Source organism: Leptonotus elevatus, chromosome 17 (genome assembly GCF_054856555.1).
Source record: "Leptonotus elevatus isolate MCC_2025b chromosome 17, RoL_Lele_1.0, whole genome shotgun sequence".
NCBI classification, from domain to species: domain Eukaryota; kingdom Metazoa; phylum Chordata; class Actinopteri; order Syngnathiformes; family Syngnathidae; genus Leptonotus; species Leptonotus elevatus.
In genome coordinates this window covers 14813772-14840665 of record NC_141255.1, presented here as the reverse complement: position 1 = coordinate 14840665, position 26894 = coordinate 14813772, and the positions used below count along the sequence as shown (strand labels likewise).

General features: G+C 43.0%; 1 protein-coding gene across 3 annotated transcripts in view; it reads right to left on the bottom strand.

The window, feature by feature from the left end:
* The window catches only part of LOC147160155 (hepatocyte growth factor-like), a 19999-nt gene extending 385 nt beyond the window's left edge, over window positions 1-19614 (bottom strand). The window contains exons 1-18 of one of the 3 annotated variants that reach the window (XM_086059321.1): window positions 19403-19614; window positions 17197-17381; window positions 16997-17109; window positions 16493-16607; window positions 12783-12925; window positions 12582-12702; window positions 12389-12507; window positions 10248-10419; window positions 9948-10081; window positions 8649-8742; window positions 7120-7259; window positions 4382-4411; window positions 4176-4308; window positions 4003-4077; window positions 2955-3092; window positions 2776-2882; window positions 2560-2693; window positions 1-1525 (exon numbers count right to left, since the gene is read on the bottom strand). The exon at window positions 1-1525 is cut by the window's left edge and continues 385 nt beyond it. In XM_086059321.1, the coding sequence (XP_085915447.1) occupies window positions 1349-1525; window positions 2560-2693; window positions 2776-2882; window positions 2955-3092; window positions 4003-4077; window positions 4176-4308; window positions 4382-4411; window positions 7120-7259; window positions 8649-8742; window positions 9948-10081; window positions 10248-10419; window positions 12389-12507; window positions 12582-12702; window positions 12783-12925; window positions 16493-16607; window positions 16997-17109; window positions 17197-17381; window positions 19403-19408 (2136 nt within the window). In that variant the 5' untranslated portion in view covers window positions 19409-19614 and the 3' untranslated portion in view covers window positions 1-1348. The remainder of the gene's footprint in view (window positions 1526-2559; window positions 2694-2775; window positions 2883-2954; window positions 3093-4002; window positions 4078-4175; window positions 4309-4381; window positions 4412-7119; window positions 7260-8648; window positions 8743-9947; window positions 10082-10247; window positions 10420-12388; window positions 12508-12581; window positions 12703-12782; window positions 12926-16492; window positions 16608-16996; window positions 17110-17196; window positions 17382-19402) is intronic. The other 2 variants (XM_086059319.1, XM_086059320.1) reach the window with 2 other exon arrangements.
* Window positions 19615-26894: the final 7280 nt, after the last annotated feature.

The window sequence follows — 26894 nt, the reverse complement described above, 5'->3', positions numbered from 1 at the left end:
ATAGATTCAGCCAGTTGCTGTGAAGTTAAAAAATATTAACATGTGATATTTACAAATATTTACACTGGCCTATGTACAATATTGGTCAATTAAATAAGAGTTTGTAAAAAATATACACATACAAGAAGAAATATGTCTTTCATATCTGGATTGAGCAACAGTCAGTTGAGGAACTTGTAAATGATTTTTTTCTTTCTTTTTTTGGGAGGATGATGCCGATATTTGGCAGAATAAAATTCCGATAACCAATTAATCAACCCATTAATGAAAATTATATATAATGAATAAATAACTTCTTTTTTTTGGTCCCTTTACATTTACAACAACAACGAAATGTATTGCAGGAAGAGCATTTTTTGTCCTTGAGTATTTAACTTTACAACAGAGAAAAAAATTTCCTTGGGGGGAATGTGTGGATGTTATTATCTTTGTTTTATGTTGGAATAATAAGATTAAAAAAAGAGCAACAATTGTCCAAATATTGCTCAAGTTTTGCAATCTTCAAAGAGCTAATATCAGCCGATAAAATCAGCCTCTAATGAATTGGTCACACCCCAAAAATATGAACTTGAATGTTCTGAATTCCTTTTTACATAGCTGACATGTTAAAGTCAATTTCTTCAAATGTTCCATGACAGGAATAATTGGTCTTCTTTCTTCTGGTCCGGATGTTGTCAAGCAAATACTGTAGCCCAAAAGTGAACAAACAAACAAAAAAGACGAATAACCATTGAGCTGACACCAGCCAAAAACGTCTTCATTTAGCCAGCAAACTATCAAGCACTGGAATTCGTTTTTGTACTCATCTGGTCTTAATTCCAAAACCAATTGGACCGCGCTCGACAATAAATACAGTCAAACTAGCTCTCTCTTTTAAATATCTCAGACATCATTAGCGGTGAGAAGGAAGCGAGGGGAAGGGAAGTGGGATCTATGAGACCCATAAACTCGCGTCCTCATATCCGTCCCGTTATGTACATAAAGCTTCACTTTGCGTGAAGGAGAAAAATATCAGAGCGAGCGCACACGGCCCAACAGGGGCCACGGCGCTTCCCTCCACAAAGCGGAGGTGTGTTTGCCTTGGCCAGGGCCGCTGCTCGCTCACTCGCTCACTCGCTCACTCGCTCACTCGCTCATGCTACAAGCATTAGCGCGAGACCTCGGAGCGTCAAAGCAGCATCCAATCGCCCGCCGAAGCTTCTCGTCCTCCACGGGCCGCCGTCGGAATATTCAAGTAAATTCCAGAAGAGCATTCTTAGTCACGGTTCGCTTCACACAATCTTCATTTGCATAGTGGAGAATCCATTTGGTAGTCTGCAATGTTTCCCCCCCCCCAAGCCCTAGTCGGTCAGTTCGTGTAGGGGCTGGGGTAAAGCTTGAAGACTTTGTAAATCCACTGCGAGTAGAACGCCACGTTGACGAATAGCGCCGGCCGTGACGACGCGCATTTGGTGCGCTGGATGCTCACGCCGACAACGACTCGCCGCTCCTGCTCCTGGCACACCAGCGGACCACCGTTGTCTTTCTGGCAAAAGGGAAGAAAATCGGCAGGATTAGCGCAGACAGACAATTATCTATCTATATTTCATGTAGAGTTGTGACACAAAGTATGAATTAGATGATCAACTGTATAAATAATTAGATTATGATGCATCGGTTCCATTGTGATCTAAAAAATCTGCCTAGCAACAAGCAGCCGGGAAAATATGTGATGAAAAACGAATTTTATAACACAAAGTGCAAATTTGAATGTGCTAAGTAAGTGCATAGTTTAGTATTACAATCCAAAATAATAAATAATATGAAATGTGCCTGGTCACAAGTGGCTGAAGAGTATGGATTTAACTGTGTCTAATGCGCTGAAAAACCTCCAGTATGTAACAATCCTTACTACTATAGACTACTAGCATGTGTTGTTTCTTGTATAATCTGCTTGGCAACAAGCGACCAGGCAAACTTGAGCTGGAAACGCATTTTAGATTCAATAAAATGAATGACTTTCAATGCACTCTGTAGATTGCCGAGTAACAAGTGGTAAAAATGTTGCATTTATATTTAATACAGAGTAGAGATTTCAAAGCAATATGTGAGCCCTCCAACCCTTGCTATTTTGGGCTGATATACAGTTGAGCAAGTGTGCTCGATGAAATCTGCCTAGCTACAAGTGACCAATGCTTTTGAGTATTTCTAGAATTAAAGGACCGATTACGCCATCCATTAATCAGATGTGATGATGAATGTGATGTGCAGGTATGATTTTTATCCACTCGGAGTGAGTGTGTATGTCTTTAAAGGCGGAGCCTCGTCTGGTGAGTGACGTGGGTGTCAGCGAATGAGAGAGGAGAGTTTCCTGGCTTGTGATTTATGAACACTTTATGAAATCTGCCTAGCAACTGTCAGTGAGATGATTACGTCACCTCTGGTGATAGTGGAACTTATACTCGTCATCCAGGGGTCACAGGTGACTTTTTTAGTACGCATAACTCAAACTGTGCATGCGCAAAGCGAGCATTCACTGCTTTGACTCTGGAAGTCAGTCAGGTATGGGATGAAACTTACTTCGCACACGCCTTCTCCTCTCTTGCCCCCAGCACATATCCTGCTGTCTCCGGCGTCGCCCTTGATCCGGGAACACTTGTCGTCGTCCACCATCGGCATGGTCACGGCGTTGAGCGCCTGGGCCCGTTCCCGATCTGTCCGCATGGAGCACAATGATTGCAGGAAGGATTTTGTTTTCCAATGCCAGTGTAAGCAAAACAAAAACAAGCTAGCCACCTTTGGTTTCGCCCCATCCGTACATGGTGCAGTTGGTGCCCTCGGCGATGTGGCATTCATTGACGGGAAGATGGATGGTGGCGGCGCCCTCGGACACGGGCGCGGGGCTGCAAGGCGCAACAATCATGGATGGTAAATGGAGCTAACGGGGCTCAGTTGGAGGAATGTTGCCAACTCACTCGGCCAGTTTTAACATGACCAGGTTGGATCCCTCCGGGCCGCAGATAAGGTGAGAAATTCTGAGTCTGGGGTGATGTGACGACTTGTTGAGGTGGCGCAGGCCCACCTGCACGCTGTACTCCCTCAGGTCCGGAACGCTAGGAAAGACACCAAAGAAAAAAAGTGCTTTCACGGCAGACAGAGGACCAACACAACTGTTGCGTTTTTATATATAGAAAAAGAAGCAAATTAATTAAAAACATCAAAATTCAATAAAATTCATGACATTAAAACAATTAGGGTAAGGATAACAATTTATAAACAACAACACTAATTAGGTAATTACCCAAATAAATAAATTAATTAATACTACAGTTAGTAAATGTAATCAATAATAATTTAAATTACTCAATGAAATAAATAAAATTCACTAATTGTATGAATTGCATCAACTAATAAATTAAAATAACACAAAAAAACACCAAATTATTTCAAACAATTGCATTAATTAAATCAACTAAATAATAATAAAATCAATAAATGAAATAAGTCAATTCATAATACTCTAAATTATTTCAGTCAAATTAGAAATCAAATAAATTACTGATATAAATAATACAAAACAGTACATTAAGGTAATCAATTAGTATTAGTAAACCAATACAAAATATCTAATTAAGTAATAATAAACAAAAAAGTACCCACATTTTTTTTTATGTTAAAGAGATGAACATAAAACAATTCAATTTTAATTATATAACAGCACTTATTAAATTAAAATTAATTCATTTGAATAGATGGGTCAAGCGAATATCTTTTAACATGTGCCAGTGCTCTCCGAAATCTGCCTGGCAACAAGTGACTCAATGAGCATTTTATATGTAATACAGAATAGTATGCTTTCTGCTTCAAGGTATAACAAATAAAAAACACTTTGGTCTTCTTTCATTCTTGCACCAAACATTGGTTTACTTCCCATTCCCACAGCAGTCCATTTGAGCAGCATAAAGTCTGGCCTGCATTAAAATTCAGTAAACATGATATATCAAAACATCTCAAAGTCGGTACCATGATGTGAAGCATTGCTGGTCTGTTAGCACCCAATCTTCTCTGATCAAGGAACCTCCACACAAATGGATCTTTCTAGAACAACAGCAATAAAAAAACATCAGATGTTTTGTGCTCTCTGCGGGGATTCCAGACTAACAAGATAAAAAAAAAAAAAAGCGAGAGCTCCTCACTCTCTCTGGATGCTGACGACCCAGCTGCCATCTGCTCCTCGCACTTGGCGGCCCCCGACGATGCGGGTGGTGATGTGGACGAAGCAGGAGATCTTGGGGACGGTCGGGTCCGGAGCGGGCGGCGCTTGCGTCGCTGCATGTCGCGAGATGAGAGTCGACATCACAACGTGAACGTGCGCCAGTGGACAGCGGGTACGAACACTCACCGTTTGGAGACGTGGATGCCGTGGAATCACCTGAACAAAGCAAATGTTGGAATTACAAATGGAATTTTGAGAAAATATATATTTTTTCAATTAGCAACAAATGACAGGATTCTGAATGTTTGTTCTGGTAAACAATAACAGCTCGAAGGGCAAAAAAGTAGCATCTAGCCTAATAACGCATGTGGCAAACATTCAACAAATCATCATCAAAGCTATCATACCTTCGTTCACTTATTATGTCTGGAATTACAGCTTCTTTTGAAAAGCCAAAAAATTGCATCTGCAAAAAAATATGTGTTACTTTATATTTTAAAACTAATTTAATTGATTACTTTAATTGCTGTATTTCATTTACTGTATTCATATATTCATAAACTTTTCATCATCTTGATTTACATTAAATTTAACTATATATATATATATATTTTACCATGTATTCATGGTAATCTATATTACCATGTATTCATATCATACTATTTAACTTACAAGCATAATTATCTTCCGATTAATATTACATTTGTGGAAGTTATGAAGCAAAATGTAGCCGTTTTTATCCGTCTCAGGGGGCGGCCATTTTGCCACTTGCTGTCGACTGAAGATGACATTAATGTTGCTCAGGGCTTAAGCAACGACCAATCAGAGCTTACATGTTTTCTGAAGCTGAGCTGTGATTGGCTGTTACCTGAGACCTGAGCAACTGTGATGTCATCTTCAGTCGACAGCAAGCGGCAAAAGGGCCGTTCCCTGAGATGGATAAAAATGGCTGCATTTTGCTGCTTAACTCATATTCCACTAACACCATATCAACCTGAATACCATATTTAGACTAGTGGGGCTGCATAGAACATATTATTGTCCCAAAAGTTGACTTCCTCTTTAAATTTCATCTCATCAGGTCATCAACTGTTGTGTTTGATTTGTACAGCAACCCGTTTAAGCAGCAAACTGTGACAAATGTTGTCTTCAGCTTCAATTGTGCCCGCTGAGGGTTGCTGCTTCCATTGCTTAACATAATCTTGTTCGACAGATCAAATTTCACGTGACCAACAGACTTATTTTGCTTGCCCGTCACAATTGACCTATCCAGAAGCTCATTTTGGCAGCAAACCAGTCAGGCATGAATGATTGTGCCCTTTGCAGGTTGCTGCTTCCACTTTGTCAGGAGGTAGCCACAACAAAGGCTTCACTACTGACACTGACAGAAGAGGAAAATTTACTTTCAGACCCGTTTAAATTTGCCGCGGCAGGCATGATAGGAAAAGGGTTCCAAATCCAAGCAATGGATTATTCCTGTTCCTGTTATATAGCACATCAGCGCTAACTCTGACAAGCAGCAGTGCTGCGCGCTACATTGTTCACATTCTTGGCCGTGTTCGGGGTGTACAGTGTACTTGGCCAGCGGACTGTAAACATCAGGAGGCTGGCAGAGCTTTACACATCGCGCACACAAGAAGAACTTCCGCTTTTCCAATCGAAGCCTCTCTGCTCAAGATGCTACTTGTCACACTGTCAGCTAACCGTATCTGCTTTCTCCAGTAATGAGCGAGGTGCCATGAAGGTGTCATAAGGCACCCGACACCTGCTTGCGCTTTAGTTTTCGCACATTCCTCACATTCCCGACGCAATCCCGGCAACAGAGGCCTTGTGTGATTTTGGGACTCGGCGTGCTGATCAAGCACAGATCAAACGCTTGGCACAGAGGCCAAAAAGGCGGATTTGCATTTTGTGCCCCAAAACTTAAAGAGAGTTCTCACGAAGGCACGTCGTCCGTAATTATCAGGCTCAATGACAGCACTGACCTTTCCCTTAGTTACTGTTGCTAAGGCGGCCAAGCTCTCCAAGCTGACACGAGAGATACGGCGGCATGCCTGTGAAGGTTGCAGTCGTACGCCGTGTCAAAGTGACAAGGAAATAATGCAAAACAAATCGAGATGGACGCCAAGAATTACAGATTGCAGAGCAAGTCGACCGTCAACAAAGAAGAGACAGCAACCAAAAACTGCTGGGTTGCTCGGAAACCAAACAACACATTGCAACCAGGACAGCCACTAGGCAACACATTAGCATCATAATGTTAGCATTTTGGCTGGCTAGCTAAGAACAGCATGCCCGTACATTGCTCAGCTGTTGATTTCAAAAAGATTGTATCACGCTCTATTTTTTCCTTTAGCCAAGATGAATAATGTGTATAATATTGTTTTAGTGCTGTCACAATTAATTATTTTTTAGAATCAATTATTCTAATCATTAATCAATTAGCAAATAAGCTTCATTTTTATTTTGCATTTAAGTGTTTTACAAAAACATTCTTTCCCTGATTACTGATTTTTGGTTCGGTCATTGCTTATGTCTTATTTTGATTGAACACAGAAGATAATCATTCTCCTTCCATGAAAAAAAACAGAAGTCAGTGATTAATTACTGTTGAGATGCAAAAATCTGATTGTTTAGGCCATTTTCAATTAAAACGGTTACTCGGTTGTAAAAAATAGTTGTCGATTAATTTGATAATTGATTACTCGTCAATTCATTTAGACAGCTCTACATTGTTTTGTTCTAAATAGCTTTGAAATTAGGAAACATTTATTAAAAGTCTTCAAATCATAAAATCTATCATGGAGTTCAATGAATATTCAAAAATGTTAAAATGTATCATGTGTGGAGATTGTTCTGTCCTGCAACGTGATTGACGGCCAATTAAAACAAAACAAATAAGGACGTGCGTGCCATCCACTCACAGTGCTTCAGTTTGCAGTAGTCCCAAGCCAGGCGAGTGTTCGGGTCAGTGTAGCACCAGGGGCCATGTTTGTCCCGGTCCGGGTTCCGGCAGTAGTTCTTGTCCAGCCCTACATGGGATAGTGTAGAGTGAGAATCCCCGCTGTAAAACACACAAATATAGATGCTCATGTTCCGTTTGTTATTTGGCAAACAGTGGATATCACAACACCCCCCCCCCCCCCCCACACACACACACACACACTATGCACACTGAGCGGCCACCACAGGGCACGAAAGTCGCGTTTCAACGACTGCAGCGCACCCGTAGAAGGAAGCGGCGCATTTGGCCAACAGTGCTCATGGGACTTTGAAAGTATGCACTCTCAGACGGCCAGGAGCCACGTCCTCCTCGCACGTCCTTCTCGCTGCGCGCGCACTTGGAGGATTTCCCATCCAAGGAGCGCGCGAGCCCTGTTCTCGCCGATCCCTGAAAAGCCATTAGTGGATGGGACCAACACACACACACGCTCACGGAAGCACGGCAATTTGTCAAGAGGTGAAGATAATTTCACTTCCCAAGAGAATGTTAAACAAGCCGCGGTGTTTTTCCTTCCCGGGACGACCCCTCACCTCAAGCTGGGCTAGACTGGCTGGCGAGGGGAGCTGATTGGCTTTGATCTGCTCCCCGCGCCAAGCACTTCCCGCGGGTCAGGGGTCTGCTCTGGAACATGTCCATCTTCCTATGTCATTTTGCCTTTTAAAATTCCTGTAAATTAAGACATCCCAACCTGGAAGCATCAGGAATAATAATTGGGCTTGGTAGTGACCCCTGCGGAACCCCTGATTTCCCCTGATTTTTTCCCATGTTTATTTTCACGGCTTAGCTCCATTCATATGAAAGGGATTTTCACATGGACAAAAAAGGGGGGCTCGTCCGCTTGTCAACAAACACTTGTCAGTTAGCAGTGAAGAATGTTCCCACCTCTCTCGAGGAAACATTCCCAGTGTTTTGCCGCTTATGTTGGCTCTCAAATAAGCAATAGAGTTACAGAAATGTTCAGGGCACATGGCTAGCATTGTTAGATTAGCTGGCTAAGGATCGTAAGTAGGCCAAATGCTGGTAGCAAAACATTTCGGTTCACAAGTTGAGCATATTTCTCTGATTGAAATGACTACAAAGTTGACTGCTTAACTTACATTTTTGGAAACATCCAAAAAGCTTAAATATGCCTCAGTTATTTACTCAACATAAAGATATTTTAGATGCTCCATGAGCTGTACAGTGCTCTAGATAGTACGCCTAATGGCAGAGCACCTGGCCCGGATGGTTATCCGGCCATATTTTTTAAGCACTTTTGGTCAATGCTTGCTCCATTATTCTTAAGGGAAGTAACATAAATGAAAACTAATGGTCACATACGTCCACACATGAACACAGCAGCAATTAAACTTTTATTAAAGCCAGAAAAAAAACCACCCTTCCGTCAAGTTACCGTCCGATATCACTAATCAACACTGACATTAAAATTATAACTTCAACTTTTCTTACCTGTTGATGTGAAGGGACCAGTTGGCGCAAGGAATCCCAGAGCGAGTGACGGCTAAGGTGCCCCGGTACGCCTCACCGTTGTCCTCGTAGCACTCTACAGAAGAACAAGAGCCTTTGTTATTTCAAGTACAAGGGGGGTAGCAATCGGGCCTTCCGCTATGGCGCCTAATTGCAATCAGCGAGCGTGAGTGTGTGGCCTCAATTCACGAGGGGTCCTGTGGTCATTTTTAAAAGTCCACAGAGGGTTCTCAAAGGCAATAAAACATTCAAATGGAATCGGCGCACGTGTGGTCGGCTTCAACGGAAAGCAGACAAACATGGAAAGTGACAGGGCGCTCTAAAGTGTGTTGCTTAATTCCCTCTGGGAAAAGTCAACTCTTATGCTGTATTCAAGAATGCCGGGAAATTGGCAAAAAAAAATTGAAATCTGGTGATGTGGAACTAACGTATCGCAACAGCACGTCTATGACTGCCAACGCAAGGTATCAATGTTAGCTTATTTATAGCCTAAAACTGCTTGTCAGAATAGAGTGTAATGCCCCCACAAGTTGTCAAGGACAAACAAAGTTGCAAGCTTACTTCTTTGCTAAATTGAACATAGTGCAAAAAAACAAATAAGCCCATTTCTACACATGCTGTTACTTACGGCCATAACTGACGGCATCATTCAACAAGCAGACAGTGAGCCACTTCATTTAAAGCGCACAACAATATACTTGCATCATGTTTACATTGTGTACATTTTGTTTCATATCGTAAAATCATGTTTTATTTTACGGCTGGATAAGTCTACTTTAAAAATAGGTCGACTGAAAATGTCTGCCTCGAAGCTCCGCCGGAACTGTTTGTTGACCCTACATGGGAATTGCTAGCAGGCTAATGCTAATCGTGATTGCTAACTGTTTAGCATATGCTAATTGCGTATTTAATTGAGTAGTTATAGCCACTCAACAACAACAAAAAATCATGGGGAAAAATTATGGGGTGGCGGGGCGATATTTGATAGAATAATCTATATCATAATTTATTTAAATACGATTCGATAGTGACAGCTCTATTTTACTTGATCACTTATGAGATAATCTGAAGAGTTTAAAACATTTCATAGCTGCAGAGCATACATAACATTTCTTGGAAGTCAACCAGCAATGTACATTTCTATTTTGTGTTCAATTTCTGGTACAAGAAAACATTTTCTGGTCATAGATGTGAAATTTTCTGGATTGCCCGCATGTCAGCACGTGGCTGACATGTTGTAAGAGTGACCACGAAGTTTTCTGACATCTGAGAGTGATTTACCGATCTTCTTGGCGGCTGGGGCGTCACACCTGGGAATGTGCATGCAGTTGGCTCTGCGCTGGTTCGGCTCGCTGGTGAAGCACCACGGATACTCGGACCCGTCTGGGTTGCGACAGAAATTGTCACGCAGGTCCCTGGGAGGCGCACAAGCAAACACAAACCAGGACATTTTATTGTTTAAAAACAATGCTATCTTCTTTTTTTTTGGGCACAGCAACAGTCAGGATAAAGTGACCCCCGGAGGGAGAGTCTTGACTGAATCTAAAATGTCGACGTGGGAGATGAAGGCGCATTACTCACTTGCATTTGAAGTTATCTGGAAGAAAGAAGTGCTGATGGGGAAACTGCGAGTCCCAGCGCTGACACGTCACCCCCTCGGGAGTTACGTTCATGGTGCCGCGGTACTCTCGACCCTTTCCCCGGACGCACCACGTCGTCGCGTTCACATCTGGATCCTCGCTGGAGTCGGATTCTTTCAAAAAATCCAAAGAAGAGGAGGAAGATATTAATCCTTGCAAGAATGTGCCATGTTGAACCTGGAGACAGATGATCAAAAACAGTAGCACAGCCGCCATACCACCCCCACTGCTCTGATAGGAAGCTTTCTGTTTATTCATAACACAGACAGACACCTCACATTCTTCCACACTGGGACATCCGCAACAACAACACTTTACACAAAGTCCTTCTCTCAGTATTATAATTTGGGAATTTGATGCCACTAGTGTTACTTTTGTTTATAACGCAGAATGGCCACTGTTATCGTTTCAGTAGCAAGGAATTCTTCCTCACTGGGGAATCCGCAAGAACAAGAAGTCATTTAACCCTTAAGAAGGTCCTATAAACAATGATTAGAGTGCCGAACAGTGACAAATATTGTTTTACCATCATACCATGCAATCTTTTCTATCAGCCTGATTTGGGGGCAATTTTAACAAGTTGAAACTTTAAAGCGTTTCGTAGCTAATTGACATAAATACATACACACCCACACTCTAATACATCATCCATAGAAAAACTTTCAAGGCCATAAAGTGCATTTTTCACAATAAATTGTTAATCTCACATAGGAAATGCTCCTGTTTAACCTTTTTATTTTGCGAAAACTTATAAATGTCAAATTTACGACATTGGGCATTTTAGATCTTCCCAGTGTGGGAATCCCTTCTTTGAGAGCATCCTAACAACGAAATGATCCGAAACACATTCAGGTGGAATCCTTCCCCCTGGATTTCGGTCTGTGTTTCTTTAGTCTTTGACAGATGAGACGGGAGAAGATGGAGGAGGCGAGGTCAGGTTTGGGAAGAAAAAAAAAAGATTCTTGATGTAATGCATGGCAGGTCTGCAGCACAGGTCAGTGGTTTTTATCTGTGCGAGGGCTGCCATTGAAGGATACACACATCTGGACACAACGCCCCACCCTATCTGTAAATCATTAGCCGCACTGTAAAGTCAATGCATGTGGACAGAAACAAAGAAGGATGCTCGCCTTTTGTGTGTGAGCATATTTCACTGAAACTAATTCCGAAGAATATTTTCGCTCTTTGTATTGCGACAGGCGCTTTTGAAGGTCAATGTGATACCAGTTCATAATGCCAAATTTTTTTTCAAAACCTTTTGTTGGTGTTATTGCAAATATTCTCACATTAATCATTGATAAACTAACCACAATGGCAAAAAAAGAAAAGTATCATAAAAACAAATGTTAATAATAAAATATCCTGAATACGCAACTTCAAAATGTGCTAGCAAACAACCTAGCTAGCTAATTTATAAATAAAAACAAACAAACAAGCAGGATAAGTGTTTAGGCAGTTCATAGATAATCCCACTAGCTAGCAAGTTAGCTAACTTCTAAAGTTCTAATGAAACTATAACTAGCTAAAACCCCCAGAAATATTAAGTAGGGTGGTTGATTTTCCGCTATCTACCATCCTACCCAAGTCATGAAAAGCCAATTAACTAAACTAACCAACTAACAAACTAACTCATGGTTAAACTAAAACAATACCTAAAATATGTATACAGACCCTTCATGATTAGCCACTTTTTAACATGGGCATGCTAGCTCAATTTTGTAACTAACAAAGACAAATTGAAAACCAAAGTGGTTTGATTATTTTATTCCTTTTCTGAATAGTTCCCTTGACAATAGTTGTTTAATAAAAGACTTGTGCTTCACCCGGTGCAACAAAAAACAAACTAATCCAACAACATTAAGACTGGGGACAACATCAAACAACAACTGCACTTAATCAGCTAAACCCAGCATAGAATCATCAACCCTTCTTTCCTCATCAATTCACAAGACCCTAAACCATAGCCTGCCTGTTGCCATTAGCGCTCTTTGATCTCCTAATATCTTCCTAACACCAACTATTTAAAGACTCGAAACGGCCTACAAAGCATGGAAGAGGATTTCGAGCGAGCAGGGTCCTCACCACACGTGGTTATGTTGCAGTACTCCCAGGGAGTCTTTGGATCCAGGGTGTAGCACCACGGACGAAGGCGATTGTCCGGGTTGCGACAGTAGTTGTCTGCCAAGCCTTTGTCCCTGTACCTGACCAGGAGATGGATGGCAGAAGTTAAAAACTGCTAAACCAACTGCGGCTGCTTTTGTCTTTGTGGACTGACTTTTTGGGCTGGAAGGTGTGCTTGTGGGGCCTGGTGGAGTCCCATCTCTGGCACTCCTTGCCGCTCTCAGTTTGGTCAACTTTGCCCCGGTAATCCTCACCGTTGCACGTCATGCACACGTCTGTCGACACCATTTGCACCGCACGTTTGTTTATGGGTAAAAACAAAAGCCTGCATCACTTTTCATTTGGTGCTTCTTACCCTCCGAACACTGCGGTACGCCGCACTCCTCGGCACGCACGTTGGGATCGGTGGTATAGCACCACGGACCACCCGGGTCGTTGTTGGGATTCCGGCAGAAGTTCTCCCTCAAGTCTTGCGTCGGGTACCTTTCGGGATAAAACCTACAAAGAGGAAGGAGACACAATGTGCAGTTGTGAGCACTGTCAGCTACTAAAATACATTTCAGGGAGCCGTTGGGTCGGCGTATACACGAGGGTGTTCCGCTCTCGCTACCTAGCAAAATAAATCCAAACTCCATTTGCATGAAGGCCCCAGCTACAAGCTTAAAAACTGCTGCAATCGAATGCAAAATCAGTCATTGATACACCTTGGCATAATGAGCACTACCTTGTAGCTGCTCCCTCATGTGTGAGGGAGCCTGACAGAACAAGGGCCACCGCATGGTGATGGATCACCTGCTGTGACCCACCCTCACGTAATCCAGGAACAAGAACCAGGTTTAGGTGTCACGTGAGATGTGGGGAAACTGGTCTACTGGCAGCATATCGTTATCATTTTAATTATGCAAAATAAGTCACAGATACACCTTGGCGTCATGTGTGAAGGAGCCTGACAGGACCAGGAGCAACTCCAAAGACATGTGTTTGCGTGTGCCCTTACATGTAATCCCCATTTCAGTGAACTGAGTATAGTCGGAAGTACAGGAGCAACAACCAGGCTTGGGTGTGACGCCGGGATCTCTAAGTTTCAAGGAAACCTGTCTTTTCATTAGGGCTACGGTTGGAGACTTCAAAGTTTTAATATGTCAAATAAATCATGGATGCACCTTGTCCGGCTGTGTGGAGAAGCTTAACAGGACCAAGAACAACTGCCGGCACAGACTGGCAAGTGATCGCGCAGTCGTCGTGACCCCGATCGCACCTTTTCTCATGCGGCCTCAAATGTTGACGAGCGAGCGTGGTCAAGCCACCATGAAATAGGAGGAACCAGACCCAGGCTTGGGGAACACCATTTTACATGGACAACGTGTGGAAATCTTGATGATCCGGACTGACCATGAACTTGGAACACAAAAAAAACCCAGAAAAGGTCTCCGGGTTTTTCCAACCTGTCAGCAGGTTGTCTGAACACTCTAACCTCAGCGACGACTCTTCTCCTGGGGGACTTTACTCTAACCCTGCTCACCCTCCCCTTCCATGCTCCGGGGCTTACATGAAGCTCAGACACTAATGCACGACATCATTCAACCCAAAACAAGGAGAGACGAACAGAAAAGAAAAAAAAAAGCCACTAAAATTTCACCCCTGCTTAGCGATGCAGCACCAGAACCCAAAACATCTGCTTTATGTTAAACCTCTTTATAATGTCAATGTATTTATGTCATACTCTAGTATATAATAAATTGTATTACAAGGTAGTACACGGTACCCCACACAAAACAGATTGCATGTGGTGAGAGTCCATAAAAGGCTGCCGCACTAAGTGCGAGTTAGCCGTAATGATGTTGCGCTAACAGATGTTAGCCAGTTGCTGTTTCAATTCATCTTGCTGCCAGAGTCGCTTCACATGCTACATACGCCATGTTGCTTTTTGCGCACATACTTACTTTGAACGCATTGGAAAGGCACGACCAAAGCAACGCACGCCTGTGAAAGCGACTACGGCTAATATTTACGACTCGAGGTACGGTGTACTCCATAAAGTCAGACTCTCGAGTAGTAAAACAAGTTGTGACTTTGAAAATGACAGCTGAGAATGACATTGAAGTAGATCGATGAATGGGTTTTATTTTTTTGCCTCTCGGACACATTTTTGAAACGTTAGCATGTTTACTTCCCGAGACGAATGTAAAATGCCTTGTGGGTTGATAAATGCATAAAATGCTTCTTGACACTGAATTTGGATTAGATTAAATGCAGGCTTGTTGTAGCTAGCGCAAAGAATCTAGCATACCAAATGCATTCTGACAAATTCGACTGTTCATAAAGTTTAGAACTGTAAAAGTTTTGCTAACATTCCTGCCTTAACAAAACGGGCAAGTAAATTCGGAGCCACGGTTGGAAAATAAAAATCCAATCTGGATTTTTTTTTTTTTGCTGAAAAAGTTACATGAACTAAAAAGAAGTTACATGGGCAAAAAAAAAAGAAAGATAAACACAAACAAATACAATTAGCTAATGCTACCTAAAATTAAATACAATCATATAGTATAATTATTTTAAAAACACTGGCCCATATTTAATTAGCATCTATTCTTGTGAGACGACTGATTTAGGACAGTAATGTACATTCAGTACGGGTGCTTTTTAGACTCTGACCACCTGGCATCCATGTGAATTTTCTGAGTTATGAGCAGAGTTATGAACATGCACAGAAATATTTCACCCTCCATGTAGCGCAGGGCGTCAACATGCACTTCCTCGGACTACACGGTTCAATTCCCAAGGTCCAATGGACATTCCTGCTTGGAAACATGGCGGGTAATTACCCCTGTTTGGTGTTGTGTCTGATCAAGCAAGAACATGGTAGTTCGGGAGCTTTGACTTTACAATCCGAGGGACTGCGTCTGATGACCATCTGGAGGGATCGCTGATCAAGCAGCAATTTACGTTTCATTGATGGGAACCTATCTGCGGGTTTGCGAGCTCAGCTAACAAATGTCGTTTAATGCCATTTTTTTTTTTTACCTTAAAACACTGTGTCCTGCCGGCATGCGACTTAATAAGCACGACTAATGAGAAGTTGGCACTGAACCATCTTTAGTGCAAACAAATAAAGCACACATCAGATGGCAAGAGGATAAGCAACCCCAATTGGTAAAGAAGTCGAAAAACATACAAACAAAAGAAGGGGGTCCATGAAGATGACGTTAAATTTCCTAAAATTCTCACAAATGAAGTAAGGGAGCCACAGTTTTACATCCACATTGATTGCTCTCACGATTTGTTTTTTGCGCCAATGTGCTAAAATGACCATGCTAAGAAGCAAAACCACGATATCACAGATCAACTGGTCCCTGCTGTTAGCATTAGCCTGCTAGCCCTTGTGTCCAAGTTTGAAAGATAGAAAAAAAAATGCGCTTGCGTACGTTGGGATGACTGGTTTGGGATGGTAGTTGAAATAAGGCGGAAAAATTCTGTTAATCGGTTTAGAAAACGTAGCGTTACAGCTTTGTGGATGCTTTGATGAAACATAAGCTTAAATATTCAAAACTGTAATAGCAAAGGTAGCAAAAGTTTTCCCCATGGTGAGATCTCAAGTGCTGTTCACTCTACCAGCAAAGTTCAAATGGATCTTTGACGTCTATGGCCGTCAATGGCAGTGAATGAGTTAGACACACCAACAGTTCTCACAACTTTAAGCTAACATTAGCCTGCTAGCGCTCTAGAATCTAAGATCTAATATGAGCATAACCATGAAATTCCAAATTCAGATTAGGCAAAAAAGAGATTTACACTTTCTACTCGGCAAGTTAAGTTTGGAAAAATACAAACTGGGATGGAAAATGGAGCATCTACGACGTGTGGAGCGGCTCTACCTTGAGGTGGCATTGAGGAATTAAAGTCTTGTCAATAGCTTGCCCCCAAAAAATCAGTAAAAGGGGTACAAGTTTCATCCGATGGTGAGAACTCAAATGCCGCTCAAGAACTTCTTCGTGTTCGTCTGCCAGCACGGATGAAGCCGTGACTTTCCCACATTTGAAAGGTATAATAAAAGGGAGTACTTACGTGTGTTCATTGATGTTATTATCAGACCAAGCTTGACACGTTATGTTCGACTTGGTCCAAGACCTCCTCCCTCTGTAGTTGTCCTTGGGTCCCATGATACACTCCCTTATGTAATCTGAGCAGAGTGGTGAAAACACACTTGAAAGTGTCAATCTGTATCACATTATTCTCAGATGAGTCAGATGATTTTCTGATCATATTTTGGCATTGTCCATATTTGGTCAGTCAGAGCTTTGTGTTTATGCCCAAAAACAACTCTCTTGGGGTTCATTAAATGTCCTCGGGGCAGCGGGTAGGGGGAGTTTCTGCAAATTCTCAAGTGCTAGACTCCACAGGCTGCACGGCGCTACGACTGTAAACAAAGATTCTTTACGGGCTTGTTTACGCGTCACCGCTGAGTGCCCTTTTCAAACGCGTTTGTTGTGTCAACATGGACTTCTGGTGCGTTCCCCAAAATGCAAATACTCGTGAATAATGTCACGTTGAACAGGCCAAATTGTTTACCTTTCTTTTCATACAGCGTGAAGTTGGCGCTGGCCTGTTTCTGCGCGCCGTGGCTGAACCGGTCGAAGGGAAGCAAGTGGCATTTCCTGTTGTGTTTGTGGAAGTTGAAGGCCCTGCACACAGGAAGACGTTAGCAGATGAATGCCTGATTAAAAAGAAAAATAGCGAAACGACGCCGACAAGAACTGCCGGACCCTCACCTGCAGTTGAAGTGCTTCTTGACTTTCTTGCACTTGCGGGCGCAGTGTTCCTGCGAGCGACTGTTGCGCACCACGGGCGACTGCGGGCATTCGGCGCAGACCAGCAGGTGGTTTTCAGACTTTTCGTAGCGCTGCAAGGACTGTCGGCTCTTCCGACAGTCACCTGATGGGCGAAAAACTGGAAGCTGGCGTAACAATTTACTCAAAAACTTACCATCACAATTAAAATCAACATTTTGTCTTTTGAGAAAAATCACAAAAATCAGCATGATGTATTCTTGTGGAAACTGCAAAAGCAAATGGCATGCCATCCTTGCATTATTTCGATTCCTGAACACATTTTTCTATTCATTTTGTTTAACTTCATTAAAACTATAATTGTATTCTTATACACCACACCACACGTACACACAAAAATCTTTAACTCTATTTCGTAAATATAAATTCAGCAATTTTGGGGTAACTTTCAACATGATTAGCATGCTATCATGGTATTATTACGATTTCTAAATGTGACTGAACTCATTGACGCAGTAGTGCCAAACCTTTTTGAAATACTTTGCAAACACTTTGCCACAACACTTCCAAATGATGCCAGAATTTCACATTCTTGCAGCAAAATACTTTGTTAACTTGAAAGTCCAGTTTTCAGCAAAACTGATATCTGAAATTTTTGACCAAAACACTTTCAAATTATGGAAAAAAGTACTTTGTCGGTGCTTGAAATATGGATACGCTTGCACTTTCAAGGCCAAACTTTGTTGCGTGAAAACAGTCTAACTTTCTGAAAACACTTTCAAATTCCAACAAAATTGAACATTTTTGGAACAAAATCCTTTGTTAATGTGAGAAGGAGTCAATTTGGAGGCCATTATGGTACTTAGCATGATGTATTCCCTCGTAAAATGTTGCGAGGAGACATGGCACGAGTAAACGCCGTAAAAGTGACAAGCAAATTGAAACATTGCCATCGCTCTCACTTCATTCCGAAAGCCTTCGGCCGACAGTTCTTCAGCGAGAACCGCATGAAAAGAAGCGGCGCAAAGACAGCGTGTGCAGATGAAGGAGTTCACAAGGAGGACACCGCCATAATTTAAAGCTCAAATCCTCCCGCGTTCATTTCCACCTGCCAGGGGGCGGCGGGAATAAAGCCCCACCTTGTCCAGAAACAGCCTTTGGTTACAACATACGCTCGTTTCACTTTACAAGCGACACGAGCGGTGGTAGCAAAGATGCTTGGATTTTTTTTAATTTTGACATGCTCGAGCGCAGCACATCTGGCACTCATCACAGTGTTGTTGCAGCCCTCATGTCTGGCCAGGCCGCTCAATTAGATTTCACTTAGGCTCTTCCTCACACTCGGCAAAGGCCTAACCTGCACTTGGTTTGCGGACGAATCGCATGCATCATTGAGGGTGGGCTGATGGGGCCAATAAATGGTGGGGCAGATAGGCCTACAGCTGTTAGCAATAATATTAATTATGATTCCATTACAGTGGGATTGAAGAGAGCAATAAATCTTTAAGTATGAGGGGCAGCCACAGTGACATACTGTACAGAATGTATTTTTTTTTAAATAGGTTATTGGTTTCCACAAAAAAAAAGTTTCTCCAAATGTTGTTATCCAGGTGTAAATATTACTAATAACAGACTAGAAAATATATCCATTCTTTTTAGGTGCACCATTTTAAGAAATGTCTTTCTTCAGGCTTCTTGTAGGCTAAAACGACTCTGTTAGAAGTTATAGCGCCACCTGTTGCTTTGGTATGCACTTGATAGTCTAAAAGTGGAGAGTGATTTCACTAAGGGAGCATATTTAAGCATTTAAGACAGTGAACAAGCCAGTATCCTCACACTTTAAAAACTTCAGTGCTGCAATAAAACTATGCGAGCTGCAGCTCCAATGATTAATAACAGAGTAGAAGTAAGAGAGACTCTTGATGGGGGGATTAATGTGCAGGCAGAGCAAATATTTAATCTTTGTGCCAAACATTAAATGCTCTAAAAACAACAGCTTCCTCTTTCAGAGTCGCAATAAACGCCATGCTCCACTCGTGCGTCAGTCAAGACAGAACTGCGTTGGAAAAAATGCTGATTTAATACTTTCTACACACTTTCAAGCATTATATCGACACATGCACTTATGAAATCACGCGTGCGGAATTGAGCATAAAGTTGCAGAAGGTTCGGCGTCATCACGTCTTACCTGCATCCAGCATGCTGAGCAGCGCGCACACCAGCGCCTGGTAAATCCAAACGTGCGTCCTCATGCTGGACTTGACCGGGATGTGCGTGGGCAGCTTGTTGCGCCGAGTGACACAGACAGGCAGCCACACTTCGGGATGCTTCAATGTGGCTGACGTCCGCCCAAAGACTCGCTGGTAAGGTCCACGCGCGTCCTCGGTTCAACCCGCCCACTTCGCGAGACTTTTTCGACCGGAGGCGCCTGGCTGTGGAGCGCGCGTCAAGCTTCACGATATGCAGGCTGGCCCTTGCCACGTCCGGTTCGCGCTTTCAAAATAAAAGGGATCCTCTCAGGAAATAAAAAAAATAGATGGTCATGTTTTGTTTTTGATCTTTTAATAGTAAAAACCCCCAAACTTAAACGATATTAATTCAAATCGAGTTTTGCGGCCTAATGTACTTTTCTTGCATATTACTTACGAATAATGAAACCACGGTGCAAATAAAAGTGACTGTGTGTACACATTTGCATATACTGTACAGTATTTTGTAAAATGTCTTTTAATGATGATGATGATTTTTTTTTCTAATTGTGCGTATTGGTTTAGAATTATGACTAACAATAAGAACTACAAACCTGAGATTTTTATTTTATTTTAAATCTTGAGATTTAGTCTTGCTAAAAAAATTTAAGCCACATTTTCTCACCAGCATCTCAGCTCTTCAGGAATCTCCAATGAACCTTTTCAACTTTGACCTTCCAACTCAAGGCTACAGGGCACCTGGACTCCAATCTATTGACTAACACGCTTCTTATTAACATACGTGTGAGTGCTTACTAAATTTCTGAAAAAAAGAAAAGCAAACAACAAAAACTAAAATACATGAAAAAGACTTCTTAGAATAGTTTTGCAATTCTCATCATGTATCCAAATATGATGGATTGGTCTTGGAGCCCTCTTAGGTACTTTTTAGTTTGTCTTATAGCTGATTTACAAGCCAGATAAAACACAAATTCATCCAAATGTGCTACTTGTTGACATACTTTGCTGAAAGTGGGTTGCAAATCTGAGCGCTCGGACTTCTTCAGGAGAGCATCTGATGCCAAGAAACGGGATAATTGTAAGAGCAGGATCCCGCGTGCGTTCGTCCCCGTTGCCTCACTTTGGCTGCCGCGGAAAAACAGATGGGATTCTTGGCGGCCCGTGCCAAAGATCACTTGGCACTAAACACCGAGATCCTCAGCCAGTTGCAAAACGCCTTCAGGTACTGAAGCACATAAGCAGGAAGTGCTCAAAAGCAAACTTTCACTTCCAATCAATCACTGTAGTACTAAAGTTTGGGGATTTTTTTACCCAGATTAGAGCTTTCCAAATGGCGATTTAACCATCTGAATTTATCATAGGGGATGGTTATACAGTAAGTGTATAAAAATGTCACAAAGGGCAGCACACACTCTTAAAGTGGACACCCTGGTGGGCTAATATAAGAAAAGCAAAGCGTGTGTCTCGGCGGGTCAGCTGGATTCAGGTACCAGCATCCAGGACTTTTGTAGGGCCCTCACTCGACCTTGACAGGAAATCCACACTCGAGCCGTTAATGGTCGGCAGTCTTAGGGCCCTCCAGAGAGAAAGCGAGAGACCAGCGTGGTGAAGGAATGGTTGGCGGTAAATGCCAGACGCCCTGGCATTTACCGCCAGGGCTCATTAGGACGTGTGCAGGTCATTTTGGCTTTGTTGCCTTTTGGTCAGCATGTGTCGAAAAGTACCAGCAGGTGTAGAGGCATGCTCACATCACACCTGTCAATCAGCTTCAAGAAGAAATCCAGACACGCAGAAATATCTTTAGACATATTTTTGGTGCACATGCCAACCCTTTGAACTATAGCTAGCCCCCCACCATCTCAGGTAGATACGTTAAGTCTTAACGCCTGATTATGCATCTATTGGGGGGGAAGGTGCTGGAGGTGGGAGTGATTGTCTCCAAACACACCAAAGCATGGGGAGTATTAGCCCCCCCCCCCCCCCCCCACTCCAAAACGTCAGTCATTCCTAATGTACTTGGTAGGGTTAAGCGCAGGGTTAACAAGTACGTTTCGACGCAAATGCTAGCAAACTCCCAGATGAGTTTGTGCTAATTTGCCGTCATCCTGAGCGACAATTTCAAAGATCCTAATCCTCGTTTTGTTTTTTGGCTAATTATTCCCAGAGAGTGCTGGACAGTTGTAGGCCTAAGGGGTACAATGTGATGGTACCCGCAAAGGTTCTTGACATTCTTACAGCTTGGGGAAGGACCTGTACATCCTCAGATTACCCTTTAGTCGGATAATTAGGGTACAGGAGTAAAGATTGTACCGTGAAGGACAGATACAAACCACTACATCCCCCCTACATACCAATGATTAAAAGCCTTACCAAGACAAAACAAAGATGCAGAGTGTCATCCTTTGAACACTCCATCAAAGGAGATCAAGTTTTCCCTCAGATGATAGAGACTCTCCCTCGCTGGGGAGCCCCCACATTTGACCCTTTGGTGTCACCATTAACGGCACTGAAGCAGGATTTTACCCGTCTAATTATTTGACCCGGCACTCTCGCACATGAAGAAGGCTAATCACCGGTGCGATCTCCCCCTTTTCACCTCTGACCCACCCAACACTACAATAACAACCTCCACCCCTGCAGCCTCCCAGCCCCTCAATGCTTTCCCCCCAATTAGGAGGGCGCCTTTCCCATTGCAGATGACAGACGAGGGGTCAGGGGGGGCTGTCAGACCGCCTTGCTTAGCTTCTCCTGCTGCCCACGGAAGGAATGAAACAGGAGGACATCCCGACCTTGGGGAGCCATCTTAGAGGAGATGGAAGTCTTACTGACGGAGACAAACGACAGTCTGGGTGGAGCTGCGGGACGGGGGGCACCTAACGTGGAGACGTCAGGGTGCGGCGGCAGATGGGGAAGAAATTGGACGTGTTAATGGAAGCTAATGGAAGCTCCGGATTAAGAGCGCAGGTAGAGAGATCAAGTGCAGGCTCGAACGGACGGAGGACAACTGCGACGATAAGGCCTCACGCCATTTTCCTCCAGCGCAATAAAAGCCGGGGCACACGCCAATGAATCAAGGCGTCGGGGGCTTTCCTCTCTCTGTTGTGTGTTATGTCCACCACTAATGGCCAGCAGATGTGAACGAATTTCACAAGTGCGGCTTTGGAAAACATTCCCGCACATAAATCCAATTAGGTCGCATGAGCGAGCTGGTGAGATGAGAGTGCGACCAACGACCGCCCAAACAGCTGACTTAAATAATAAAAAATGTTCACAGGTAGAAGATTAGCGGCACTCCCCATGTTTTAGTCTGCTAACTTGTTTGGGTTTGTCTTGACGGTGACTTGATGATAATCTTTGACAGACTGCAGGTTCTTCTTTCAGGAGAAGAAGATCTAAGCAAAGAGTTTCATCGTAGATGGAACAGCAGAATACCTGTAACGGGATGCATTCTGAAGAACTGGGCATAAATCCTGCCGAAGACTTGAGCTTGAAGCAACAAACCTTACTGTATATGTTATAGCACGTCCTCTGGGAGGCGTTAGTCGCTCATCCAAAGTCAGTCATGAAGTTCCCGATAGTGTAAATCCATGTTTGGACAAGAGAAGAGTATGAGAGCCAGGTGATCTCTGCCCTCGGTCTGGGATTTCAATAAAGCTTGTTGGGGTGAGATAAAACGCCGCCAAGCCATGCGGCCGTCAGGAATGCACAGAATAAGAAGTGATGCATGCAACATGTTGGCCAAAGTTGGTCGAGAGCGAGCAAAGTTTAAGAAGCCATCGGCTGGGACAGGTCTGGTTGGGGGTGGGGGGGGGGTCTAGAATTCTACAGTGGATGCCAAGACCTCCTCTTCGGGGTTCTGCTTTTACTTTACGGCGCTGCGAGCAACTTGAGGAGTGAAGATTGGAGTTGAGGGATGGACTTTGTATGTTTCGCAACGTTTGGATGAACATGAAATGAAAATCAAACAAAAGTGCACACAAAAACGGGCCCTGAAACTCCCGCCGGACTCTGTAAGCTACCTGGCAGTCCAGGTGATATTCTTGATGGGTAAGGAGGACATTTTCATAGCCAGTCCGTACATTTTGTTCAGTTGGGTTTGCTGGCTATTTTTTGGGAGGTTCCATTTCTAGACGTGTGAAGGGAATGAAAAGAAATCCATCCAGACCAGGTTTTGAGCACCTATAGCCCTATAGACTCACCTACACCCAGCCTTGCCCCCGGAAACACAAGCCAGATAAGAATCGAGTCTTCCTTGCCCGCTTCAAAAGCCGATGACAAAGTTCACTTCCTGAACAAAACTGATACATGAGCAGACATGTACTTTATCTCACAATGATTCCAGAGATGTCAGGCAACACGAGGGCCAGAGTAAACTGGCCCTGACCCTCTGGTTTGCCAGACTCAATCAAGCGCAGGGGACTTTTCTCAAGGCAGCGACAAGTCGGGAATACTCTGAGAACAAAATAAGACAAATGGACTTTGAAGGAAGTTTGGCAGCGCGTCCTGCAAAAAAAGTTGCCCTGAGGATTGTTGATGTGAAATCCAGCGCTTAAGCAAACACGCTGCTGGCCAGCTCATAAAAAAAAAAAAGATGGATGATTCCATTTTTGTTGTCCATATTTGTGCTGGCATTTCTGAGATAAAACCGGTCACGGGGGCGCTGGCCCGGTCTCCAGCCTGATCTGACCCGAGTCAGCGCTCAACCACCGCCTACTGTACATGCAACAGGCGCGATTAGCGTAGCAGCTGCTTGTCTGGCAGCTTGTTCGCTGCTAACTAGCTCCACGTGTGCGCACACACACACACCCACACACACTCCAATCCCCAGGCTTTAGTGTCACAGCAGGAGTGCGGCAGTCTTGCGTGCTTTTATGGACCAGGGTGGGGCACAGGGAGGTGAACGTCCACATTGGGGGTAGACGAGGGAGTCCCACCAGGTGCTAATAGATTTCCTGCAGCTTTGAAACGCAACGGAGTCGGGTTTCATCTGCAGGCAAATTATGCCGGACCAACGTTTGACCTCGCCGTTGACAACACCACACCTACACCCGAGAGCAGTTAGTGAAATGGATTCCAGTGAAAACACTGCGGTAATAATGTCTCTACTGTCTGCCCGGCTGGCGAGCTCTCGGGTGATTCACGCTCTTGTTTTGTGTGCCGGGCCAATCCAAAATCAGCGGCGAGATGTTACGTGAAGGCACTTGGCGAGCGCATCAACCATGCTGAGAATCAGCGATCTGACCGGTCTGCTGGCGAGATGATTGGCTTCCAAGTGAGTCAGTTCATCTCTGGCTATTTACGGACATTTAAGACATAAAAGAAAAGTGTGTGCGTGTGTTTAATAGCACTCCTTTGTTGCAGCTGTGCACCCAGACACAGGTGTCGTGTCAAGGGATGCTTAGGAAAGTCAACCGCTTTGTTGTTGTAGCACATCTGCAACTTTGAAACACTATTAAAAGACTACATAAGCATTGACGGTAAACTTTTTTTTTTTTTTTTTTTTATGATGAAGGCTAAAGCGACTCAAGAGGCTAAACATTAGGCTTGTTGTTGGAGTTACTGACAGTCAAATAATTTGAAATGTTCACTTTTTGGAACCATCCTGTTTTTTGTGCAGCGCTAACATGCTTCAACATGATTTCGAACCACTTGTCAAAGGGAGTTGGATTATGACCTACATTAACCTATATAAAGAGATAATCATACTACTACTAATTGTAAACATTTGTTGGCGTAGGGTAAAAAGTTTAGCAATTTAGCGTCAATTAATAATCATTCCTACTTCATCAATCAAAGTAAGAGTCGTGTACTTGGCTCAGTTTTATGTCGGTCTCATGAATTAATGGGTTGATTTTAGTATGGTGCCCCCTGTTGGTTTGGAGTGTCAAATCTGAAAGTCAAGGCATGTTCTCTGTGGAAAAGAACAGCAAAACCTTAAATGATTACAATCAACCTGCAGTCAGTAAAAAAATATTTGAAAGCAGTTGAGAAGTTCTCGGGGCTACCTGGAATGCCAAACTTTTACTTTTGCCCCACTCCCGCCCTATTTGTGGTAACCCGATAAGAAAAAGATAAGGACAAAAGACATCCTCGGGCCGCAGACCCTTTTGAGTGAGCGTTTTGCAGCAATAAAATATATTCTAAACAATCTGTGCTTGGTGTAAAGAAATCAAGGGGACAACCCCCTCAGGGCGCGAGACTATCACGAGATATTTATTACCCCCCACTTGTGATTGGCTTTTGAGGGCGTGCCAAGGAAATGCCTGCAGCGAGGTGTTCTCACTAAGCTCATTATGCACTAGCACCAATTGACAACATGGAACAATAGCATGGAGGACTTTTTGTTTTAAAGAAAAAAAACAAGACTAAAGCGCCGATACTGCCAAGACAAGTAATCAAATGAATCTTTTTGTTCATTTTGAGGCTGCACACTCAATTTCAGATATCCGAGAAATAATCAATCATTTTGGATCTGAATCACAATTCAAATGTAATTAGTTTGTCTTTAGGTCACATCGAAAGAGTTCAAACATAATCCAAATTTTCGAGCAATGAAAATGGCCTGAATTCCAGGATCAAAACATAATCAATTTGTCAGTCTTTACAAACTGATCTAAATCCAAATGGTAAATTAAGATTTTGGTTAAGAGCTACACAAACCTGTTTGGAACTTAAAAAAAAAAAGGATGCTAGTCCAGACTCTGAACTCAGATTTAAATCAAACGAATCAAATACTCTTTTGGTTGTAACAAAGAAACATCAAATTTAATCAAATTGATCCAGATTAAAAAACGACATCGCACATTGTCAATTTGTTGCAACACAACAAATTCCATTTCAGTAATTTCCCAACCAAACCAAAAACAAAAAGGCAAAAACCAGATTAAAATTAGAAGGTGATCCATCAATCCTTGGTTCAAAATTAAGATGCACACCGCATTTAATCTTATTCTTAGTTACATTCATGTTAAAAAGAGGATCTGAATCTAAAACAAGATCAGAATTAACTCTCTTGATTCATACCAAAACCAAATGCCAAACTTCAACCAAATCTCTCCAAGCGCACAAAAAATTCTGATTGTCATCGAGATTCTGTTTACACCTCCAAACTCCAAAAATGATCCAGATTGTGATTCCAAATTCAGCTCCTGATACTGTACAAGGTATTCAAGTTCCCATTTAGTCGAGGCTTTTTCTGTTGTGCGTGTCAAAATGTGTTTGGGCACGACATGATTTTCATCTGATGGAAACGATTACGCAGCATGCAAAAATAAACATTGCGTTCATTATGAGAGCACAGCTAATGCAATCACTTACATAATAAACCTTCCATATTTACTGAGGGGGACGTTCCCTACGGGTCGCCGGGCTAGATATCAATCAGAGGCGCACTTGGGATAACAATCCTAAGCACAACAACGGCGACCTCTCGCCGTAAACCGAGCGAGGAGTCTCGCTGCCAGACGCAAA